The 27,508-nt window shown below is 31.8% G+C and overlaps 1 protein-coding gene across 3 annotated transcripts in view; it reads left to right on the forward strand.

The window, feature by feature from the left end:
* Positions 1-306: 306 nt before the first annotated feature.
* The window catches only part of LOC134726016 (neuronal acetylcholine receptor subunit alpha-10-like), a 65,689-nt gene continuing 38,487 nt past the window's right edge, over positions 307-27,508 (forward strand). For 2 of the 3 annotated variants that reach the window (XM_063590372.1, XM_063590371.1), the window contains exons 1-2: positions 12,832-13,590; positions 21,092-21,150. In XM_063590372.1, the coding sequence (XP_063446442.1) occupies positions 13,553-13,590; positions 21,092-21,150 (97 nt within the window). In that variant the 5' untranslated portion in view covers positions 12,832-13,552. Of the gene's footprint in view, positions 354-12,831; positions 13,591-21,091; positions 21,151-27,508 lie in introns of those variants that run through there. The other variant, XM_063590373.1, reaches the window with a different exon arrangement.

Raw genomic sequence — 27,508 nt, forward strand, 5'->3', positions numbered from 1 at the left:
TTAGATGCAAACATTTCTTTATTATATGTGTTGGTTATTTTTTGAGTGATGCATGTGAATTGCAGACTCACGGGTAGTAATTTAATTGTGATCTTTAGAACGGGCACCTGTTACACACGTAAGGTACAAATTAGTGTAAATCAAAAAGTAAACACGAAGAAAGGTAGGTAAGTGAATTCTTTTATGTTCAATGTTTAATTTTCTCAAGTTCGCATAAAAGACTTAATTATCCTAATTATATACTAGAAAATCTAGAGTAAATAATTTCAATTTATTTTCCTTTAACCACTTTCAGTCTACATTTTACTTTAAATCACTTTCAGTTTATCATCAAAACTGTGAAGCTGTTTCAGGTAGGGCTATCATATTGTATAATAAACGTGTGAACTAGGTATATTGGAAGGTTGACATTTAAGTTTAAAAAGTAATAAAAGTGAAAGTAATTTATTTTTTTGTCGGAGTCAGATTTTTTTTTAGTTTTTCGACGCTACGAATTAAATTATTTTTTTCAAATTTGTATGGGGAAAATCAGAATTCAGAATATTTTATTTGATCATCTGCTTGTTAGAAGAAGAAAACATAAACTCCTAGCCCCGATTGCAGTTAGATGGTCGTTTCCTTAGGTGAAGTCGATTGGTTGCTTACATATTTTGACTGTGAGAGCTAGATAGATTCATGTTATATCTAACATCGAGGCGATTAAGAGCTTGACCTCATGTAAGTTATAAGATATTGTTACATATTTTGACTGAGAGAGCTAGATAGATTCATGTTATACATAACATTGATGCGATTTAGAGCTTGACCTCATGTAAATTATGTTGGCCTCTAGATAAATTATGTTGGCCTCTAGATTTGACTCTAATTGACGTGACCTTTAAATCATACTTTTGTTTTTAGGAAAAGAGAGAATAGTCAATTTATTTTCCCCAAGTGTGTATATGTTTGTATACATGAATGTGGTTGAAATTTATTTGTAGATCTTTTTATCATTAAACTGTAGAAACGGACTTTTTAATATTGGTATCAATCGAGTCCATTTAGTTTAACAAAGATAAATATGCTGCAAGTCAATGGTGGTATTAAGATGGTTCTACAATGGAACATTTAATATGAGCATAATGTAATATGGCTTGAAGAAATTTATGCTCCTTTACCAAAAGATAAAACAATGTATTCACTATATAAAATTCTTATCATTGTCAATGTTTGTGTAGTCATTATTACTTTCCTGCATTTCCTGCAGACAACTGCTTATACACCTAATAGTCATATCGCAAAGTTCTGTTCACGAATGTTGTGAATGCGTTTTTGAAAGAATCAGTCAGTGTATTGAATCAAGGAATCAAGACTGCTTTATGAGCCTCTTTTTAATATTGGTTTCATATGCTATATCTGAAAGATAGTGAAGCTTTATGTTCGGTGGAAAATATTTAAATCCGTGCAAATCGTTTACATTTTTACCGGAATTGCAAGCACTTTTGTTGTTTGTATTTTCTGAACTGTTTACGATATTTGTCAAATTAACAGTTATGATCAAGTGATTTTGAAGATTTATCAGCGGAGTTATCTTTAAACACGTGAAATATTGCAATGTATTTTTTTTCATATTGGAGTAAATCTGTATTTAATTTACTATATGACTAAGTTACCGGATTCTCATCGTTTGCCTATGTTGTTACAATGTCTCATTTATCCATGTATGTTTTTAATTTTAATTTAACCCTATATCGTATAATCTTAATATACTTCATTGGCAATCTAGTCTAATGGTTTAATTAGTACACAGTAAGTCCAACTGATGCATGGTCACCGAAGGGAAAACGTGAAACATTCCAATGAAAATTAAAAACCTTTTTACAACCTCTGGTTCTTGACATTTACTACCCAAATTCTTGCACCAAATAAGACGGTCAGTGAAATTGATATCGCAGTGTATTCCCAAAGCAGTTTTTTGTTTCATGAAAAAACCAATCAACTTGTTGATGAATCATTTATACCGATGTTAATTAATAAAATCCGTCCAAATGAAAAGAAACACCTTGTTGATTTGTTTTCATTACAACTTCTCTGCAGTAACCAGCAGTACCATAAACTTGTTTGATACGCGATGCAAACTAATCAAACAAAAACATCATGAAGCAAAAAACACATCTCTTTTTATCTAAAGTCAACAATTTTAATTGGATGTAATCATAAATGAAAAAAAAAAAAGATTGTTTATCAGTTTTGATGATGTTGACACCTGAGTTATTATACAAAAAAAAATGTATTAAAATAGCTAATTGTTGACTTAATGACAATTACTTTAAGTGAAATGAACATCATGGATTTAGAAATAGATCTTGTGTGGTGAACATCATAGCCCTGGCCTGGTCACAACGAACACACGGCACATATATGCAGCATCACGACATGCAATTTATCGGTGATCGCAGTACGACAGTCGCACGATATTTTGAGCATCGTGACGCTGACGTGTGTCGTGAGACGAAATTGGACAAGCAATTTTTTTTTGTTCCACGATTATTTTGTCGTGACACAGTATTAAACACGAATCCCATGACATGAAAGCCTGTAAAATATATCCAAACAACTCACGATTGTCGTACGACAATATTACAATTGTATACGACACAAATTGATAAGTACATACCACCCAATGCCAAAATCCCAAAATCTAAATACACAGAAAACGAGCCACGTCGCGAATCATACGACCAGCAGGAACGTTTTCTTTTAGTATCTATCGTCTCTCTGTAAGTTTTTGGACAAATAAAGAGAAAACTGCAATGCAAAGCAAATGATTCATAACGTCAGCGCCTAGAATATTTATCTCAAGGCAATCCTGTATTATTTGTGAAGTTGATACTAATTATATTTATCCATTTAGTCATTGTACCTTCCTGTTTTTCGGGATAAAAAGACAAGACGTTCTTTGACCAACTCCATCACATTAGTTTTTTGCTCTGATACCGATGACGTATTACACAGTATAAGTAGTAGCTTTCTTACATATCGTATGAGTTAAGAAATGTATACTCAATACAAAATTAATAAAATGTTACTTCAACTAACTTATTAATGACCAAACCATTACATCACCACCTGTACAGTGATCAGAGTTTCTTCACAGCAAGGCCAACTAACTTATTAATGACCAAACCATTACATCACCACCTGTACAGTGATCAGAGTTTCTTCACAGCAAGGCCAACTAACTTATTAATGACCAAACCATTACATCACCACCTGTACAGTGATCAGAGTTTCTTCACAGCAAGGCCAACTAACTTATTAATGACCAAACCATTACATCACCACCTGTACAGTGATCAGAGTTTCTTCACAGCAAGGCCAACTAACTTATTAATGACCAAACCATTGCATCACCACCTGTACAGTGATCAGAGTTTCTTCACAGCAAGGCCAACTAACTATACAACAACTTATACATGGCCATGAATTAAAGTATCTGTCGTAACCAGAGTTCGTTATCAATATCAAGCTAACATTGGAGTGCTCTTAAAAACGTGACAAGAGAACTTTAATGCAACATATTTCAAAGCATAGCTATGCAAATCACAGCATATTTACGTCAATTATTTTTAATCAACCATCCCTTAGAACTATAATATTAATTTTACATGTAAAAACAGTATAAACAATCCGTTCAAATTTTAAAATTTACATGTTAAATCATATACATCATTCTTTAAAGTTGTAAAATTTACATGTTAAAGTCGTTTAAACCATCCTTTACTTACATAAAATTGCGAATAGAAATGGGGAATGTGTCAAAGAGACAACAACCCGACCATAGAATAGACAAAAACAGTGTTTTTGCATAGTTATGCTTTGAAATATGTTGCATTAAATAGATATAGGAAGATGTGGTGTGAGTGCCAATGAGACAACTCTCCATCCAAATAACAATTTAAAAATTAAACCATTATAGGTTAAAGTACGGCCTTCAACACGGAGCCTTGGCTCACACCGAACAACAAGCTATAAAGGGCCCCAAAATTACTAGTGTAAAACCATTCAAACGGGAACTCAACGGTCTAATCTATATAAACAAAACGAGAAACGAGAAACACGTATATATTACATAAACAAACGACAACTACTGTACATCAGATTCCTGACTTAGGACAGGTGCAAACATTTGCAGCGGGATTAAACGTTTTAATTGGCCTAAACCTTCTCCCTTTTTCTGAAACAATAGCATAACATCACAACATAGAAAAACATACGATAAAATATCAATTGGCAGACTTACCTCAATCAAAAAACGTATGATAACACAATGAACGAATAAATTTGATCTGCGATATCTGAATACAAATGCACAGTTAATTAAATATTAGAGACAAACATTCATGACCAAAAGGCTAACAAACAAATTCAAACACACTGAGAAATATTTAACCAATCAATGTTCACTTTAGAAAAAAACCGTTTTTTTATAATCTTGAAGTTTATACAGATGTTCTCTTGTCACGTTTTTAAGAATACTCCAATGTTGGCTAGATTTAAAAGTTAAAGGTTAAAAGAACGGTTCAAAACAAGGACAGTAATAATACAGATTGCGCTTCGAGCTTATTTCATGGAAATTATATCATTAAAATAATTCTCATTTTATTTCAATTATTATACTAGTACAAATTAAGCTATTTCTAATATTTTAAAAATATTTTTTATCAGAAGTATTGTCGACAAAATAGTCCTGTAACATTATACACTTGAGATTACAAATTGTAACCACTGTTTGGATTATTTATTGCATGAAGTGTTCAACTAATTTTAAATACATTACAAAATATTGACAATGTACACATAGCAATACTCTTCTTTTGAAAGCGAGTTTTCTATAAACAAATATTGAGTGTATCATTTGATTAATATTTATAAAATGTGAAAGGATGCCTTTTATTTGATGAAAATAAATAATGGCACAGGTTGTACAAATATTTAAATAATTGTTTGTTATAATATTTAATAAAAATCTGTTCATTTATTTAAAAATTAAATGCAGTAAACGTGAGTACTCTCATATTGAAACATTTGTTAATGTGATAAATTTAACAATTATTTATATTGATGTTCCAATACAAAAAATATATAAATCAGTGAATATTTATGACGTAGTTTTGCTTTACAATGCATAATATTTGAGAGAAAAAATAATATTCAATAGATTTTCAAACCTCTGTCAAACACGTGTACCAGAGGACATTTTAATACATAATATACTCTTTCGGAGCACATGAACTTTAAAATTGAATCTGTGTTTTTCAATCTTTATCTTTTAAGTTTTCTATATCACCATTTGACTGTGGTAATCTTCTCGTCGTTTTTCTTCTTTGGTCTTGATGTTGTAGTTCTTCGACTAATGGCTTTTTATTTGCTGCCTCGGAGTCCTTTGTGCCTTTCAAAAAATGACCTTTCAGCCTTAATATTTCCATTAGTTTACTCATAAAACATAACTTTTTCCATATTCTTGGCTTCTTAAGTAACTAAAAGATATGATCATGTTACCGTGTCATCACCATATAATTTTAAAAGACTTATGACTACTAAAATCAATTTAATATTGAAAGATATACTTTTCATGTGACTTCTGTCATTTAGTTGATTAAGCTGATAATTAAGATATATTTATGATTTTTACGACGTAAATTTCTTTTCATTCTTTGGTCGAAATCGATCGGCAAACAAATCAATTCAATCAACTGGTGTGAAAAAAAGCTGTAATGCTAAGTTCAGAGACAACTGCTGACTCAGAGCCGAAATGCTTAGTTCAGATACAACTGCCCGGTATAATCCACCAAATTCTACATTCGAAAATATGTCTTACGAAGTCATGAATACCGTACAGCGGGTTATTTTCGCAGGTGTAAAATTTCGCGATTTTCATTGAATAAGGTATACGAAATATTTTTGCGGTTATTATTTTGGCGGTTTCGAAACTTTTATCAATACCTTTACATGTACACTTTTAAATTGGCGGAATTTATTTTGGCGATTTTGTTCTATCCGCGAAAATAAGCGAAAATCTACACCCCGCGAAAATAACCTGCTATACGGTATGACAGTTTTTATCCATTCGTTTTGTGTGATTAAGATTCTGATATTGCCATCTCATTAGGGACATTCCGTTAGGAATTTTCCTCACAGTTCGGTATTTTTGTTATCTTGCCTCTTGTATGTATTGTTTCTACACTGCTTTGTTCCATCATTTACAGTATAGTGTTGATCATGTTATTTAGTATGTATTGTGTCTACACGGCTTTGTTCCATCATTTACAGTATAGTGTTGATCATGTTTGTGTCTACACTGCTTTGTTCCATCATTTACAGTATAGTGTTGATCATGTTATTTATACACTGCTTTGTTCCGTCATTTACAGTATAGTGTTGATCATGTATTGTGTCTACACTGCTTTGTTCTATCATTTACAGTATAGTGTTGATCATGTTATTTATACACTGCTTTGTTCCGTCATTTACAGTATAGTGTTGATCATGTATTGTGTCTACACTGCTTTGTTCCATCATTTACAGTATAGTGTTGATCATGTTTGTGTCTACACTGCTTTGTTCCATCATTTACAGTATAGTGTTGATCATGTTATTTATACACTGCTTTGTTCCGTCATTTACAGTATAGTGTTGATCATGTTTGTGTCTACACTGCTTTGTTCCATCATTTACAGTATAGTGTTGATCATGTTTGTGTCTACACTGCTTTGTTCCATCATTTACAGTATAGTGTTGATCATGTTATTTATACACTGCTTTGTTCCGTCATTTACAGTATAGTGTTGATCATGTATTGTGTCTACACTGCTTTGTTCTATCATTTACAGTATAGTGTTGATCATGTTTGTGTCTACACGGCTTTGTTCCATCATTTACAGTATAGTGTTGATCATGTTATTTATACACTGCTTTGTTCCATCATTTACAGTATAGTGTTGATCATGTATTGTGTCTACACTGCTTTGTTCCATCATTTACAGTATAGTGTTGATCATGTATTGTGTCTACACTGCTTTGTTCCATCATTTACAGTATAGTGTTGATCATGTTATTTATACACTGCTTTGTTCCATCATTTACAGTATAGTGTTGATCATGATATTTATACACTGCTTTGTTCCATCATTTACAGTATAGTGTTGATTATGTTATTTATACACTGCTTTGTTCCATCATTTACAGTATAGTGTTGATCATGTTATTTATACACTGCTTTGTTCCATCATTTACAGTATAGTGTTGATCATGATATTTATACACTGCTTTGTTCCATCATTTACAGTATAGTGTTGATCATGTTATTTATTAGTCTACACTGCTTTGTTCCATCTTTAACAGTATAGTGTTGATCATGTTATAGATTAGTCTGACCTCATCAGGTTAATGTAAGAAAACGTCTGTTTGTTACGTCTTTCAGCATCATTTGACACTTTATTGTAATGATGGGAACTCTTAGCAAATGAATTTTCACCAATTGTACTTTGCTTCATTGCAAATAAATCAGAAAAAAATCATCAACGTATTCAGATAGAACATAAAACTTCCCCCCTTCCTATGTTTTTCTTAATAGGCTGTCAACTGAAGCATCTATAAAATTGAAATAATTTCATTTAAAGGACCGATAACTCTGTAATAGAGATACGATCTGAGCATAATGGGCGCTCTTTGATGTGGTGCTTATTTTTCAAATCGACGCACGAGTGTCGTAACACCAAATTAACTATAAATGAAATTGGCATTCCTCGAATTTTAATTATATCAACGCTGCTCTTAATTCTGTAATATGGGTTTCAAATATTTTGTTATTAAGAGATTTTACTGGAAATGACTTCACGAAAAAATTAAATAAAAAGATTAATTTGGTGAAAACTTAATTGTAACTGATGTCTTTAAGATAATCGTAACCGTTTTGTGTGAACTAACATCGCAGAACAAATTTAAATGTATTGGAACCATCTAATTTTCTTAAAATTGTGTTTATATCCTTCTAACAAACGAATGGTACCGACATTAACCATGCTAACTATGTTACGATGTTTCTCTCCTCATTCAAAAGTGTAAAGCCTGTCACATTTTAATTCAATCTTTTTTCGATATATCAAACTAACATTCTATTTTGGTAGCGTATAATGGCCGAGTTAGAGAATGTAAGTGCATTAATGGTTTAAGTGTTCGCAATCAGCTTTCAAGAAATTAGTAAAACTGCATGATGTGTACATTTGTATCACCCACCAGCTAATGCTTGATAAACGATATTTATCTGAACAAACGCCTTTATGGAATGACTACAAAGTGATTGTAATAGTACCCAGTGTATTAATATATATGTTGCAATGAACTACATGTACTGGGTATCCGGGACTATTTTCGAGTATACGACACAAAATTGCGATGATGAATATATATATAATCTATTTACTGTTCATTGCTTCCAAACTTAATGAAGCGGACATTTTCTTTAATGATAGTTGAAAACCAGAATATTTGGATAATGATAAAGAAATGTTGTCTAATACAATCCCCTCGAACAATTATTTGGTGACAAAACTAGCATATTTCTTCTTCTTCCTCCCTCGTGAGAACGCTTATGTGACGTCATTAAGATCTAGGTAAATAAACGTGTAGTTGCCTCTGGAAGATTTAACTATTTTAGGTTATTTTGTTATGTTGCAAAACCCAAAGTTTTCGCAACAAACATGAAGTGCTGCACTTTTCATAGACTTTGAAGAGTCCTCCTGCATTGAATATTATGGGATTTTGATTTATTGTTTGTATAGCAAACGTTGCACTGTCTTCATTCAGAAATGAAGCGTGGACAATACAGTGTACTTGTCTGGAGGCATATACACAAATTGGTCAATATTTGTTCAGACTGGTTACTTCCTCAAGATTGTTTGATCTATGACAGCCAGACGGAGATAGTGTTATATTGATTAAAACACCTTCAACTAAGTAAAATATTGTTAAACTTTAATGAATGAAGTTTTGTTTACATTCTTTAAAAATCATGAGAACCTAAAGAGTTTATACTTGAATTAGAAAAAACAGTAAAGACAAAGCGAGAAAGGTTGATAACATATTGTCTATAATTAGGATATAAGTTATGGCTACGAGGCTTCAGAAACAATAAAAATGTTACAAATTCTCCTTATTTGATGTTGATGTCACCAGATATCGATCGGAACCTCGTATCGTCCGTCATGTGCTGACAGGAAGCATTTATCTGTCGGCTGGTTTACGGTAAATCCAAAACAATATCAGGGGAACAGTTAACAAACGTTTTATCAGTCTTTCGTAGAACAAAATGTGAAATGTATGGAAAGCCTGTGGGTATGATAAGAGAAAAAGTCACTCAATCGCTAATATAGCTGTACTTTCATAGTCTATATCGATATAATGTCTCGATTTCTGGTAGATGATATAAATCGTACTTATATACTTACACAAATGTGTAATTTGGCATTGGGCAAGGTCATGCTTTAACTAGGCTGATTATGACGTCGACGAAGTACTGGTCAATATTTTAATCTGAACAGAAAACACCATTGCCAAAGTAAACAGGACGGGAAGACAAACAACAATAACAAAACAACACACTGACAGAAATCTAAAACAGCATAAACATCATTATAGTCGTGGCAATACAAATACATGTATACATTAGGTAAATTTATGAGAAATATAAGAAAAAAAGTAAAGAAATAGAAGTACAAAAAATATTTAAAAATTCGATGATTTTAAACAAAGTTACCAAGAATTCTGAAACATACCAAAAAACAATTGTGGTGATATGGAGAAAACCACAATGTCACCAATAACAACAAAAAAAACCACTTAAAAGGTAAATATATATTGCATACAATTTCAACAGCAGACTGGCATCTTAATTAACACATTCCAGAACGTCCAATGTGCCTTGTCGCAGAGTCCAAAATAACATTATATATCTTCGGGTACAGCTCACGTTTCATTCAAACGTTTAAAATTAAGTTGTACTTCTTAATTAAAAAGTGTTCTCCTAAATGAGTGTTAATTTTTCTATAAAAACAAGCAACATGAACAAAATGAGACGAACTCAAACCTTTTTAGCTTAAATTTGAAATGAAAATAGGTTGCAATAATGCACTGCAAATGTAGTCCTGGAATTGTATGTCTACACTCTTGTAAGACCAAACACATATAACTTGTTTTAAAGTGGTGGTAACTTTTAAAAACTTCACAATAATAAAGCTATATACGAACACATCGACAATCCGTAGAAGGGTTTGAATTTGTGAACAACTACCCTTTGTATTAAAGTAATATTACGAAAGCATCACCGATGATGGGATTCATACTGTTAGTCCCCTTGAGTCGTAGACATACCTCAAGAGCTATATAACACTCAATGATGGCGGACAGTGAGTTAAAATAAATAGATAAAAGGAAAACGATTCTATCTTAAGTACAAGTAAACAGTATACATTCTAAGAAAATATTGTTATATTTACATGATCTTAACGGAAGATGTTTCCCTGTCGCCAAGTCAATTTTTACTAGTAAATTAAATGTTTATATAACATGAGTGATAAGGAATAGTGGGTGTTAGCCTACATCTTTTCTGTCTTATGTAAATATACATTTTTTTTAATCTAATTTCCTTTTTTCTCTTACTCAAGATATAACTTAAAGTTTATATCTTGGCTGTAAATACAGTTGAATTTTATGCAAGGAATAAACCGTTATTATGTCTACTGTATTCTTAGATATTTTAAAATTGATAAAACTAACAGCTAACATTTGATTGTATTGCCGGTGTTTTGTCGGTTTGATAGGAGAACATCGTACCAGTGTAGTATTTCAGAGTTGTGTTTCACCAATCGTGTTTCCTCCGAGTTGTATTTCTCCGAGTTGTATTTGTCTAGAGTGGTGTTTCACTAGAGTTGTTTTTCTCAAGAGTTTTATTTCCGAAGAGTCGTATTTCTGCAGAGTTGTATTTTTCAAGATTTGTATTTCTCTATAGAGGTGTATATCTACAGAGTTGTATTTCTCCAGAGTTGTGTTAACGTTTCTCCAGAGTTGTGTTTACGGAGATTTGTATTTCTGAAGAGTTGCCTTTCTTTATATAGATGAATTTCTTCAGAGATGCATTTCCCAAGGGTTGTATTTCTGCATAGTTGTATTTCCTCGGGGTTGTATTTACTTAGAGTTGTATCTTCCCAGGGTTATATTTTCTCTAGGATTGTATTTCTGCAGAGATATATTTCTCCAGATTTGTATTTTTTCCAGAGTATTGGTTCCGCAGAGTTGTATTTCTCCGAGTTGTATTTGTCTAGAGTGGTGTTTCACTATAGAGTTGTATTTCTCAAGAGTTTTATTTCTGCAGAGTCGTATTTCTGCAGAGTTGTATTTTTACAGATTTTGTATTTCTCTATAGAGGTGTATTTCTCAAGAGTTGTATTTCCCAGAGTTGTGTTAACGTTTCTCCAGAGTTGTGTAAACGTTTCTCCAGAGTTGTGTAAACGTTTCTCCAGAGTTGTATTTCTGCAGAATTGTTTTTCTTTATATAGATGTATTTCCTATTTTCCAAAGGGTCGTATTTCTTCAGAGTTGTATTTCGCAAGGGTTGTATTTCTGCATAGTTGTATTTCCTCAGGGTTGTATTTACTTAGAGTTGTATCTTCCCTGGGTTGTATTTTCTCTAGGATTGTATTTCTGCAGAGATATATTTCTCCAGATTTGTATTTTTTCCAGAGTTGTATTTCTCCATAATTAAGTTTCATCAGAGCGATATTTCCCGAGAGTTGTATTTCTTCAGAGTTATCTCTCTCCAGAGTTGTATTTTCCCAGTGTTGTATTTCTCCAGATTTGTATTTCTTCGGCCAAAGTTGTATTTCTCCATATTTGTATTTCTCCAGATTTGTATTTCTATATAGATGTGTATTAAAACCAGATTTTTATTTTTCCGGAGATGTATCTAATCAGAGTTGTATTTCTCTATAGTAGCGTTTTTCTCCAGAGTTGTATTTCACCATAGTTGTATTTCTCCGGAGTTGTATTTTTTCCAGAGATGTATATTTAGCATTAGTTTTATTCTCAAGAGTTTCTTTAGAGTTGAATATTACCAGATTTTAATTTGGGGTTGTATTTATACAGAATTGCATTTCTCTAGGGAAAGTATTTCTTCAGAGGAGTTGTATTTCTCCAGAATTGCCTTTCCTCAGAGTTGTATTTCTCAAGCATTGTATTTCTTTAATGAATTATATAAATACATGGTCTTTTATTTACAATTCCTATCTGGACTGATGTGCAATAGAGGCGGAATATACCGAGTGGACACTCGAAACTGAATAATTGAGAGAAACCGAAACGCCATGGAAGAAATGAAGTATAATAGAATAGTTTAGTATAACTAGTCACTGTGTATGCATCCATTGTTTTTACTGTTTATGTTTTCTGGTGGGTTTTCAGTTATGGAGAATGTTTCCTACATCAGGCTATTGTTTAGAAGCTGTGGCATGGTTTGAATGTGTCCCTTTAGAATCTCCCATATCATATTAACGATCTAAAATATAGATCATGAATCATGATTGTCTTTCACTTTTTACTACTAACAGAATAGCAAATTACTTTTTCTTATTTCTCATTCACAGTAAAGCGCACCTGTAATTATGTTTAATCAATCAGGCGTGACTTGATGCATACGGATAATAGAGAATATTACATGTTAGTGTATCATGCATGCGGTTCCTCCCCTTAATTTTCATCTCTCATTATCTATGTATACTTTTTCCAGGCAGTCGATCAGCTCGGTGAATTAGCCGCCAGTTATTTACTAGACTCCTGAATAATAGAAAGCGTAATGCAACTCATAGCCAAATAGATTTTCACTTTCCTATGAAAATGTTGCATAATTTAAAACATAGTGGTGATTTAGTTATGGGATCTATCAATATCCCAATATAGGTTCATCCTTACTTTTTTGAACCATTAACTCCTATTGAAAATAACGGCTTTATCCTTTTACCAGTCATTTCAAATGTGCTGTTAATTAATTTTTACGAGATAATGTTGTCTTTACATTAATGAAATAAAAAAACAAAAGACGGCGAAGTTTTCCTTTTAAAATGTTTGATACAGTGAAAATTTGGCAGAGGAATACGGACGGCTAACTGTCCATTACTAAATATCGATGAGTGATGCAACGGCATGGCAAATTGAATTTAGTATTTGTAGGGAAGTGTACACAATAAGTTTTCAGACCAATGGACAGAGGAACATATAGTTTATTTATCTGGAATCGTGTACAGTGATTTAACAGTCGGATAAACAAAAGACAAATATTTCTGTTAGTTATTAGCAGCCTTTATAACATAATGGATTTACTTTCTATCAGTAATACTTCATGAAGAGAGGAGGGTTGGATTTTTAATCACTGGATAAAGATAATTTTAATTTGGAATTGTTCTTACTAAATTCAATGGATTGGAACAAAGTATATTTTTGTACTTATTAATAATCTGGATAAATGTTAGAAATATTACACAAGCACTTCTTGACGAAAAGGTATGTTCTTAATGTTCATTTAAACGTAAAAATATTTTTTAAAATAATTTTGTAATTTTAAAATTCATACCCATTTTCCCTTCCAAAATAATATATATATAATATTTGATTTTATTTACGATATTAAAACTGTGTAAGTGGAAGTGTTGATTGACTATCCACTTGTAATCTGTTTAAAAAAGTAACAATGATATCATAATGTCAGTGTCACACAGTTGTTTTAATGTTTCCGTATTTTATAACGAAAGTGTCAGGCAATTACGACAACATTATGTGTTAGACTTCCTGTTTTGCTTTATAAAAAATTGACATCGTTTCATTTTGTGAGCTTTTTATGCATAGATACAGATCTGAGATGGTTTTGAATTTGTGCTACTTTGTTGGTTTGCTTTTGAGCGTCGTAAAGCGAATTTAGGGAGCTTTTGGTATGATTTACCTAGCGGCTCGGGAAATTTAAGTCCCTCGACTTGTATTTTTCGCAAATACCCCTCCATAACATGATATATCTGTTCAATATTACTCTTTTCCGTTGTATGTAAAAGAAAAATTACATTATCTTAAAATATATACATATTTGTTTCCTTTGAATTGAAAATGAATCTAGGCAAGCTACAAAGATAAGGTTAATAACAATTATTTTACGGCAAAAATAAGTAAAAAGTAGTAGAGATATACAAGAGAATAAAATTATTTTTCTCTAAACTAACTATCGTTAGACGTATAAGCTTTTATAATAATCAAGTGAGAGTGTGGACTCAGTGTTATTCACGTAGAGCGTAGAAATCTCATATTTGATAAATCTTGTGATCAATTTATTTGTCAATCGCCAATGGCAGTCAGCAGGGGTTAAAACAGTTGTTCGGCCTCTTAGTCAAATGCGTGTTGTTAAATTATACTTTTTTTAACTTTTTTGGTCTTTTGGAAAATGTTGCTTGTGCTGTATTTACACCCCTCTTCAACGAAATCTCATTTTATGTATACTTTTATATAGGGAAATATACCTTTTCACTTGGATATCAACAGCTTACTGCTGTACAAGTCATACAAGTCAGAGGTTTAGCTAGCTATACAATCACAGTTTCAATCCACCATTTTCTACATAATAAAATGCCTGTAACAAGTCAGGAATATGACAGTTGTTATCCATTCGTTTGATATGTTTGAACTTTTGATTTTGCCATTTGATTTGGGACTTTGCGTTATGAATTTTCCTCGGAGTTCAGTATTTTTGTGTTTTTACTTTCTAGTATATATATATATATATAAAAGAGTCTAAATTGAAAACTACGTTCAAACCTATGACTGCGTTGGATAAAAACCGCAGTTTTTATACGTGTGCATGTCAAACAAATTTCGTTGTAGAAGGGTATAAAAACAGCACAAACAACATTTTCCAAAAGACCAAAAGAGTGAAAAAGTATATTTAAACAAAACGCATTTGACTAACAGGTCGAACAACTGATGTTCTTTAACCCTGCTGACTGCCATTGGCGATTGCCAAATAAAATTGATCACAAGATGTAACAAAATGGATTCTTATATAAAGTTAATACGTCACAGAAAAAAGAAAAAAAACTTGTGGACAGGATGTTGTGCCACAAACATTCGGTGTCAATATTTCTTTAGTACACCATATCCGAATTTCGACAATAAATGTCTCTTCAGTGATGTATATATATATATATCAACCTTTTATACGAACATGGACATCTAACACTTTAAGATATACATGTCTCTATGTAGTAGTTATATACCTCTGTATTCTATTGCTACATTATATTCAGAAAACACACAATGCTTGGTTTCAACATTTTCTGAAGAACTTGATGGGTTACACAAGGTTTTATAGCTAGAATATGTAACTGTCTTCAGCTTTAAAATGTAAAATACACACAGGAAATTCAATAAAGTAATTTAAAGAATTGAGAATAAGATAATTATATCCCTTGAAATAACAAAGTCAGCATGCTTGTTTTATTTGATAAGATCTTGCATCACTGATAACAGTTTGCCATTTTTCATCTGCAAAAATGATCAGCAATGAATGAAAATAAATGTGATGAAAAAGCAATAAAAGAAAGTTTGGTATTTTTGTAAGATGTAAGAACCTCATTACCATCACCTTAATCATGAACTATTTCTTTTTATATTCACCTGTTAAAAAGATTATGATGGCAGGCAGAACCATACGATTCTAGGGTTATAATGTCTCCGTTCACCTTTTACTTTTGATGTGGATTTATTCTTCAAACAAAGTTACTTTTCAGCATTCAATACATAAAAATACGGTTTTCCCGTTTGAATAGTTTTACACTAGTTATTTTTGGGCCCTTTATACATTTGTAGCTTGCTGTTCGGTGTGAGCCTAAGCTCCGCGTGGAAGGCTATACTTGACCTTTAACGGTTTACTTTTATGAATTGTTACTTGGATGGAGAGTTGTCTCATTGGCACTCACACCATATATTTCTATATCTATAAATCTAGCTTTAAATGTTTAAATGAACATTTGGTTTTACGTCAGTCAGCAACGGTAAATCATTGGTCGTTGGTTGCTCAAAATATCGGTTATAGTTTCGTTAAAATTGTTTTGTCACACAATGAAACTCATGTCGTTTCATTTTCTTGTTTGAAAAGTTTTTACATTTTGTCATGCCGGACCTTTATAACTGACTATACACTTTGTATGGGCTTTCGTCATTTACCTGTAAGCCGTACGTTGACCTATATTTGGTTACAATGATCCACCTCTTTGGACTCTTGTGGATAGTTGTATCACTGAAATTTATACTACAATCTTCTTTGTTTTTATAAAGATACTTTTATTGAAACAGTTTTTGTTCTCTTTTTTTGTTTTACTTTATATTTTGATATTTGATATCTCGTCCTAATTATTGTAACGCACTTAGTAGTTATTTTCTTCTTTAACTACCACGTATACCACGTGACGTATACATACAACTACATGTATCTGGCAATCATTTTAAATATTAATTCGGTTCTGTGTTATATTTTATCACGTGACTTTGATTATACCCTTTATTTATAGTTAGTTTCTGCTGACATATAAATTATTAATATATTGGGTTAAAGTACAGTTCATTACTATCCTCGTTGCAGAGAAGTGGTCTCAAAACATTCTCTTTGAAATGCTGGTATCATGTTTTATTATTACACGTACAAGTATTCCCGTGTAAAGTTTGATATGAAATATTGATAAAAGATGTATCAGATATTAAAATGATTAATTTTAAACGATAAAAAGGTCGTGTTTTCAAAATGTACTTTATCATATCAGTTGGATCAAAAGCGATAAGATGACGTCATGGGTTGAAAGTTAAAATTACGTGCAATGGTTTATGATCTAAGAAATATAAAACCATGAAGTCAGTCCCGTAATTACACAGTGGGTTCGAAGACGATCAATACAAAGACGCCAAAAGTAAAACTATATGTGATACGGATCCTAGACACTCTCTTTAAATCAAACGTCCCCAGATAATAGTTTAATAATCTATTTATATTTTTTCGTGGCAATCAATATCTTCAACAACTTAAGCTAAAACATATATCTTGTCACATTACCGTACACCAAGAGACAACTCAAAATTGATTTTTGATTAGGTACTTGACAGACTCTCATTTGAGGAAAATAATTGAGTTTAAAGTACCTTAGTTGTTCAATTTTCGATAATTTTGTTAAACTGCTTAAATACTGAGTCTAAGACTTTTTTCTGTTAAAACCTTGTTTTTTTATCCACAGCAGGTAGCATTTGAAGTTCGATATAGTTACTTATTCCCTTTCCTTTGATTTTATCGTGGAAGATTCCGTTTGTCCTGGTTCCCTAATCCATGATAATTTAAAGTCAAGTTCCACTCTGTCCTGTAACCGGTAACTGAAGAGAAATGTAAATATAATTGATTGTTACACAGTGAAGTGATATAAATGACCATTGACAGATCTCAATGACGTGGCTTTGATAGAGTTTATGTTTGCCAGTTTAGGGACTAAAATTCCAATACACAGATAATAATGTCAGTCAGTTTTTTTTATCTAATCTGTCGATTCTGCTCCTTTTCGTGTTGGAGCTTTCAGACAGGCCACAGTGTAGCTGTAGGCATGGTCATGGTAGGAGGGAGCTATAATGTAAATTACTGAACCAGGATATTGTAAAAACAAAAAGTAAACCATGCATTATCTATTAACTGCATTTAACAACCGAAATGACCATATGTAATGTTCGCTAGTTCACCAAAGCTTTCCCGACCAAAGGTTTAGACCATTTCTTTTTGTCGTCTATTTTATTCGGCATTCCCAAAATCTCTATTTAGAGAGTGAAGCTGTCATATTTTACATAAGACTATAAGATAAGATAAATAAATTAAGTAAATCTGCATATAGTATTTTCATCTCGCTGATGCTTTATCAAAATCAAGACAATATAAAGTAATCTTGTTCTGTGATACATTTATTTAAACCTTGTACAAAGAATACATTTGTTTCTGAAGTTTAAAAAGTAGGTATAAATACGGAATCAATTTAGGGTTAAAATAGAAAAAAAATGATAAGAATGCATTAATGGAACCATTATCATACAAAGAGGAAGTAGGGTGCATCAGTATCATCTGCATAGGAAAAATTGATCGCATTGATCGTGGTGTAATGGAATCACATAGATCTTAAAAGCAAGACTTTAAATTGATTTTAAATTGTTTGTTTCTGAGCACATGTTTGATAGAATCGCAAAGATTTAAAAGCAATACTTTAAAAGGTTTAATTCGAAGGCTTCTAAAAGTTAATTAAAGAAACAATATTTGAAAAGATCAAATAAGTCAAAGTTTGAAACAATAGCAGAACAAAGCCCTTGTAATGTGTTTTCATTGGTCGTTTTACATATTTATATAAAGTATTGATAACTTATCTCGTTATCTCATTCGTAATCATCAAGCACAACTTCACTTTATGCAAATATTTAACAGTATATTTATAAAATATAAAACAAAATTGATTTGTGTGAATCAAAAGACTTTTTGTAAAATCATTTTATAAATGAAAACATTTTAAAATTATTCAATATTGAATATATAACAAAAGAAATGGTGAGAGTTGTATCACTTTATATAATTGATTGTACTTTTAAAATTAGATGTAATTCTCTTTTTGTTGTAGTATTGGACTGTAAATATTTCAATAGTTCATTGTCCCACGGTCCCACGGCTGGTTGCAGTTGATTATGACATTTCTTTTGTACTTAGATATCAGATAATAGTTATTAACGCATCATAACTTTTAATGGCGTCGAATGTTTCTAGCTTTCTGCTTATACAATGTACATTTATCATTGGAATAATCTCGGTATAATTTTCTGACTTAAAATTCTAATATAGATATTGAATTTGTAATCATATTTGATTCAAAACTTACTGTTGCACATATTGTAATTGCAAAATACTGGATGATCGTTTACATTCATTTGTTTTTCATAATGATAATACATCTTATAAGATCAAATTATCATATGAGTCGACATTCTACTAATCTTGGTCACTACAACAGCGCTTATAATTATTATAGCAAAATACTAGAGGCCCGTTTGATTCATTGTTTTTCCCCATACATAGTAAAAGGCTAAAACACGTCATATGTGGATAGGGGTTCATATATAAGTTAATGTTCTTAGAATCTTGCAAATGTTAAATACAATGCTGATATACATTGATCATTAATGAAATGCTTTAAATGAAGAACAGCAATACAACCACTAATAGTTTGCTTAAACTTTGAGTAACTTTGTATATAGATGATTTCGAATCATAAATAAATACGCTTGATCCATTTTGTTTCATGATACTGATAATATGAGCATGTAAACTAATAGTTTAGTCCAAACTCCTATAGTTTTCAGGATCTTTTGTTCAATGTAAGAACAATAAGAAAGTTTATGTATGATTGCTGACGAGACAACTATCCAACATACTTCAAATACGTATAGTCAGCCATCAAATGTAATGACATGATAAAGGTGAAATAATTCAAACGAGAAAACAAATTACATACTTAAAAACAATATTGTCGGAAAAAACAACTATGACAGACATATTTAGCTAGTGCCGATGGTCACCCATGTTTTCAGCCGTGTGTTACAGCTTAGAATGTTGGAAAGCTACCTTCTTCTCTTGCATATTGTATTATATATGTAAAACTACAAGCCTTGGTGCAAACCATAGCAGATAACTATTTTTTGGTATTTACATGAACATTGATCACGTTGTGTTTAAACCTGGACAAGGATGCAAGAACAGCAATATGAAACTACATCTTTCAAAAAACATCATACAACATAATCAATCACCAATCATGATAATGAAAACAACGATGTTGATAGACTCATTGATAATGATATTACAAAAATTGAACCAACTTATTGTTAGCCTCTCAATATTGAGTATTTTGAGTTTATTCAGTCAAGTACTATGTTTGGTAAAACCGGAAGCCTCGTTATGACGTATACTATCTTGTTCATTTCATCTTTCTTGAATATTGGGTTTTTGAAATGTGATTTATCTTGTCCTAAATAGCAGTAGCTTCACTATATAAAAACTAGCAGTTAATGCATTAATAGATTTGTCTCGTAAAATTCAATGTTTCAAAAACAGATACATGCTTTTCCATGTTAAGCACAATTTGTATGATAAAATTTGACATTAATTGAAATTCCCATAAAATAGGCATTTGGTTTCCCTTGTGAATATGATCTTGATTTTAAAGTAATGTTGGCTTCCCTTAATCAATATTGGATATTTCACTATTATATGGCACTGAAGCACGCGGCAACCTCCCCTTGGATATATCACTATTATATGGCACTGAGGCACGCGGTTACCTCCCCTTGGATATATCACTATTATATGGCACTGAAGCACGTGGTAACCTCCCTTGTGGAATCAAGTAATCATACAACAACACCCTACAAAATCTTCAAACTGTCACTCATATCCATACATGTTATTGACACAGTGTTTTTCCTGTGTATTGTGGACGTTCTTAGGGTTGGTGTTGTCTTGTTACGTCTATAATTAGTTATCAAAGGTACCAGGATTATAATTTAGTACGCCATACGCGCGTTTCGTCTACATAAGACTCATCAGTGACGCTCAAATCAAAAATATTTATAAACCCAAACAAGTACAAAGTTGAAAAGCATTGAGGATCCAAAATTCCCAAAAAGTTGTGCCAAATACGGCTAAGGTAATCTATGCCTGGGATAAGAAAATCCTTAGTTTTTCAAAAAGTTCAAAGTTTTGTATACAGGAAATTTATAAAAAGACCACATTATTGATATTCATGTCAAAACCGAAGTGTTGACTACTGGGTTGGTGATACCCTCGGGGACGAAACGTCCACCAGCAGTGGCATCGACATTTAAATCAGTTCATCAATGAAGTTTATTACTCTATTACAGGGCAAAAACCATATGACTATGTTTTGGATTGATTTTTCAGTATGAAGACGATGATGTATCGAGCAGTGTTTCTGTTATTTACAGCCCCATGGTGTGTGGGTAAGTTGTCTACTCTTTATTATTGCCTAATTGCACGTTCAATTTTTATCTGCCATCCACTTTACAACAACAGGTCGACCACTTGAGAGTTTTGAAGTGATACGAACTTAACTTGCTTCTCTTAAACCTTTACTGGACGACAAACAGACGCGGTTCTCTATAATCTATGACTCGACGACAAACTCCCTTCTCCTAAACTTATAAGTGGACGACAGCACGACTGGTGCCACCCACGTACAACACCTCACCTCGGATAGTCAATTACTTTCTAATATACTTGATACTACTTCTGAAGGAAATTAAATTTTCCTATCATATATAAACCCGAATAATCCAGTCGTTATAGTTAACTCACTTCTATCTCTACTTTTGAAGAAGGAAATTAAATTTTCCTATCATATATAAACCCGAATAATCCAGTCGTTATTTTTCACTCACTTCGATCTGTACTTCTGAGGGACATTGACCGTAATATATATAGTAAAGCTTACTGCAAAACGGCAGTATGAAATTGACAATTCATATGTACTAGACTAAGGAATCAATTGATCAAAGACAGGATTTAAAAAAAAAAAGTGCCCCTCCCCGCTGATTTTATATGAAAACGGAGAAACATATCTTTATTATAAACCCTTCCGTTTATGGCGAAAAAATAAGAAACATGATCACCTATAATGGGTTACTTTTACAAACTTTGACTTGGATGGAGAGTTGTCTTATTGGCGTTCATACCATATCCTCTTATAACAATAAACACCGATTTAAAAGTTAACAAGAATATGAGGAAATGTGAAGAACATACCAACAAGCGGACAAAGGAAGAATAAATTCACAAGAAAGAAAACCTGTACAATTTATAATCATGTTTTAATACAAACCTTATATTGCTTTGTTATAGGTCATTTTGTCTCTGATTTTTAAGTCAATTGTTTCTGGTCAAAACAACGGTAGTACTACAGTATCATGTTTAAAACTTAAAACTGTAATTTGCTCGTGTGTTGTTTATGGTGCAAACGTTTGCCACTGGACATTAAGGGACGAACACTTTATTTTCCAAATTTGCTCGAATTAATCAGCATTAAAGAAATATAAAAGCTTTCTACATACGATTTTAATACAAATGCTTTAATTAACAATTTATAACAGTTCCATATTCCACCTTCTTATGTACACACCTATGTAAGGTCTAGTTTGGTTTCTTCATACATTTGCTTTTTTCTGTACTGGTGTTTTTTATTTAAGAATTTTAAAAATGCTTCTTTTGTAACTTTATTGGGGTGTAAAAGCGTTGACCGAAGTACATTTTGTATAAAGCGCGGAAACGCTTCATTCTTAAAATGTACGCACGGTCAACGCGTTTACAACCCTATGAAGTCACAAAAAGAAGCATTCAATACTTACAATTACATTTTTTAGCTATGAACATGACAACACGAAGTTTATCATTTTTTTTTTATTTAATTCACCTGTGCACTTTATTGTTTGACCTCGTGCTATCATAATCAAAAAGTTTTATTGTGTAATGAAATTGCTTTGAGAACAGCACGTGATTTGTAGTTCGCCAATCAGAATAACGTATTATACTGAAGCATACATCTATTGTAATTATTTCGGAGTTTTTTTTTATGTTTTTAGGATGTAAAGCTTTATTCAAAAACAGTTTGCTGTATTGAAATATTAATGTTTTATATTTTTCTTCAACTCAATAAAGCAGGTGTTTTTTTCTTCACTTAGAAATCATTTAGTTATAATTATAATATACAATTATCATAAAACACATTTAACAACAAATTTAAGAATGTATATACTTCGTGTGAAGATAAGATAAACAGCAATAAATATACGATATATAATTATAGTATCCACAGTATATATTTTCAACTAGAACACCTTAACTTGTTTAACCCTGTCGCACAACTGCGCCTGTCTCGAGTAAAAACATCTAGCATTCGTACGTCCGTGTGTGATTTTATTCTTTAAATTTTGGTTCATATATAATTTTCGGAGTTCAGGTCTGTGTTCATTTTGCTGATCCAGAATATACTATTTTGTTCAGGTGCGAGCTAGCTGAAGCCCGACTTCGGGTGAAGGCGTGTTCTCGCTGCGTAAGGTTCATTGGTGGCCTTTGGTTGTTTTCTGTTCTTTGATGAGGGTTTTGTATCTCTCGACACATTCAAAGTTTCCATTCTCAATTATATACCCCCTTGAATTATCCATATAATTTAAATAGGCTTCAATTATCAGTTATGAACTAAATAAACATACAATTCTTAAATAAGCAAACATAAATACAAGATCTCAAGAGTACTTGATTGTTGTTTCCTTAACGTCTCGTAGTTAATTTTTCACGCCTTATCATATCTAGAACTTATGATTTGACTGATATGAAGACTTTCACTGCAAGCAGTATGGAAAAGTGGATAGAGGCAAAAATTGGTCAATACTGATATGTTCTTCTCTCAATCACCCAGCAAAATTTATCTTCTCTCTAATGGCATCAAATGTGCGAATATTTGTCCTGAATATTTTCAATGATAATTGTGTCTAGAACGTAGCTCGCCATTATGTTTTAGAATAAATTTTAAACATCATTACACAGAATGGTTTAAATTTTTAAACAGTGACTTGTCTGGTATTGGAAGGAAAAATCTATGAATATATTGGAGTCACACAATGTTTGACATTATATGGAATCATAAATAAGAAATCGAAACGTTAACATCACACGTTATCATGAAAAGTGAATTAAAAGTATAATAAAGAATAAACATCACAAATAACCAGTTTTATTTGTCGATATCAAGATAGAACGTTTCCTCATCGACTGGTTATAGAAACCATGCTTGTATATCAAAAGTAAATTACCAATTGTCCATTTCTGGATAAAAGGTTTCCAATATCTATAGTCCAGACACAGGGTTACCATTATATACCCATCAATCGAATTTTGTTCTCTCTCTCTATAATATACATGTTTCATAACCTTGAATATCAATAGGAATGAGATCGCTTTGGGAAAGTGGATAACATAATGTCGATGATGTCATGTGACAAACTTAAACAAGTAATTGGTGAATAGATAGTATAGAGAATAAACAAAAACTAACGCCTACACGACAAAACGTGTAAATGATAAGGCGAAATTCTCTACAAAATACATTAATATATAATATATTATATGGAATATTGAATTGAATTCTTGTTGATACCACACTTATCCGTCCCTTTCGGCAAATATTAAATACTCGGATCGTGACCTTTGTAACGAGAGAAAGAAGAATTCCCAAAAAATATGAATGAAATGAATAAGGCCAAAAATAAAAAGGAAATGAACCAATTGTTTTATGATTGGTAACCTCGACCGTTTGAATGAGGACAGACGTGGGATACACCTCAGCAAGACACCGAACCAACGCCATAGATAACCAAAAAGGTCAACAAATAGCTATAGTATATTTGTTGGTCACAAACTGTAAAGTTTATATGACAATAAAACATTTGATTTGAAAAAAAAATTAAAAAAATTAAAAATTAAACAACAAACAGGTTTTCAAAAATATACGTAGGCGTCTTTGACATATTTATTTATATGTTTGTTTGATTTTTCTGCTGGGTTCTAATTATTGTCACATTTACCAAATATGTCTGTTTGGGATTGTCATCAATTTAGTGAATACAAGGAAACTGTAAACAACTGTCTTTCAAGGAGAAGTTCGTTTTCAACCTACTATGTTTTAAACGGAAAATGCCAAAATGTAACAAATTAAGAATATGCCAGCTGTTTTCCATTTGTTCCGCTGGTTTATATAGTCAAACGTTTTTATTTTATCAGGTTTTATCAACTAATCTCCCCCCTTTAAAAATTTTCATAGAGTTCGGTTTATTTTGTTAATACTTTTTTAGCCTCCTGTAAAGACAAGTTGTGAACGATGTTAACAAATTGTCACTTAGAACTGTTCTTAATACAAACCTCTCCAATTATATTTTACCAGTTTTCTGAAATAAATTGATGTTAGAATTTGATATTTTTTTGTGCTCATATGTGCGTATTTGACACCAAATTTAACCAAAATTAACGTAATATGTTTAAGTATATCTTACTTGTTAATGGTCTTGAATTTTGACTGGTTCGATTGTATTTGGGATTTGTCAAGAAATAAACACACTGCAGCCGAAACTGACACTTCTTAATTCGATTCACAAAAAAAAAAATGGCGGATTATATCACAAAATTGCAAACCATACAAGGAGAACAATTCTAATAATCCGTCACAACGTACCTGAAAAGTACATTATACAGAAATGATAAATTAATACATCAAGGCATTCAAAACCTCTCTTTAAGATCACTCCAAATCATTGAGCACGCGTATCTTCTTAACTATATATTTGGAAAAAGCCACAAAAATTAATAAAACAACACCATTGTTTGCTTTCGACCACTAGCCTTTAGTGACAACTACTATAATGTTACGTGTTTTCAATATTTACTGCGCAATCTTTCATCTAAAATGATTTGCAACCAAAATAATAATGTTAACCGTCTGCAAAAAGGAGACTTCTTGAACAGTGAAAGCCACGCGAGCCAACGTGTGTACAGTAAGTTATAGATATAATGGTAGTTAAGACTGTTTACTGTTTAATTAAAAGTTATATCGAGTTCTTCAACACGGCTTATAGCATTGGTCTGATCGGAAATATTCACTAGGTGTCTATGAAGCTACATGTTTGCATACGCCTCTACCGTCAACACAAACACAGAAACTCGACAGACATAGATATATACAATTAAAACAAAATAGAAACATGATTACCTGCCAAGTTATTTAGCGAATACCGTGATATGCCCCGTGGTTTTCTATATGTTCATATCACTTTTGTATTATACCTTACTATGGGGTACATTGTAACGTTATTTGTCAGATCGTCTGTTGTTGATTGTTACTTGTTGATATTACCAATTATTTTTGTTTGTATCTGTTTGTTGGTCGAGTTGCTGTGTTTCTTATTTCGGTATAGGCGTGTTGAGTAAGAACATGTTTTATTGATAGAAAGATAACCAACAATAAATAAACTCATCAAAGATACCAGGATTCAAATTAGATATTTACGCGAGACGCGCGTTCCGTCTACATAAGTCTCATCAATGACGCTCAGAATAAAAATATGTTAAAATGCCAAAAAAAGTACAAAGTTAAAGAGCATTAAGGACCAAAAATTTCTAAAGGTTTTTACAAATACAGCTAAGTAAAGATCGTAGTTAAAGAACGAGCACCTAACGACAGTATTTCTGGCATGACGTTACGAACGCGACAATGATCACGTGTCACTGACGCTATGAAAGTTGTAAGACACATGACGTAAATGGCTATGACCTATTACAAAAAAACAGAAAATTGAGAGCTGAAATTTTCTTTCTTTTTTTGCATTGTTAATATAGTAATATTACAGAAATCAAAAGTCAGAAAATAGACTACAGTCTGCATGCCACATTAAAGAACATTGAGATTTACCAAAGGTCTTACTGCACGCTTAAACCTTTTAACATAAAGGACAGAGGATTGGTCTGGGACGATACTGCGCTATAATAAATATTTATATAAATTGCTTCATTAACAATTTTATGACGGAACATGCAATTTGTGTTTTAATGTTGAAAATGATTGTCTATACACAAGAAAATATTAGTACATCAAAAGACGGAACATTAATATACAATACTGCTATTAAATCGAATGTAATTGAGGTAAATTATCTCCGTAACATGTTTTTAATAGCTTTAATTGATTGAGAACATGATTATTACAGCTATTTAAATATTACATAAGCATTCCACTCTTTTACATTAGATGAACCAAGATATAAAATTAAAAGCTCATAGTTACATAGTAACACTATAATGTAATGTTGGCACACAATACAGAAAATCATCACAATATTTAATGGCTTTCACCGTTTGGTATTTCCAAATTTCGCCAACAAATTGCGCGTTAAATAATTCTCTAGAAAATCATTTAAAACGTTATGATGATCAAACAAATCTTTGCAAAAAGAAACCATGTAATATTTTAAAGGACAACTTGACAATTTTTTTTAACAGTATTGGTGATTTCGTAGAATAATAAGAAACATAAAATAAATATGCTTGACTGAAATATTCGACCTTGCTATACCCTCATGTGTAGTAAAGATCGTTACACATCCCATTGTATTTCGACTTTCGTTGTAAGATATTTCATTTCCCTCTATAAGTATTGAAAGTTTGTAGAGAATAACCTTACTTGTTACATAAAATAGACCTTCTGTAACAAGTTTTGGAACTTTTATTGCTAATATTAAAAAAGAAGATGTGGTATGA

This window comes from Mytilus trossulus, chromosome 7 (assembly GCF_036588685.1).
Source record: "Mytilus trossulus isolate FHL-02 chromosome 7, PNRI_Mtr1.1.1.hap1, whole genome shotgun sequence".
NCBI lineage: Eukaryota > Metazoa > Mollusca > Bivalvia > Mytilida > Mytilidae > Mytilus > Mytilus trossulus.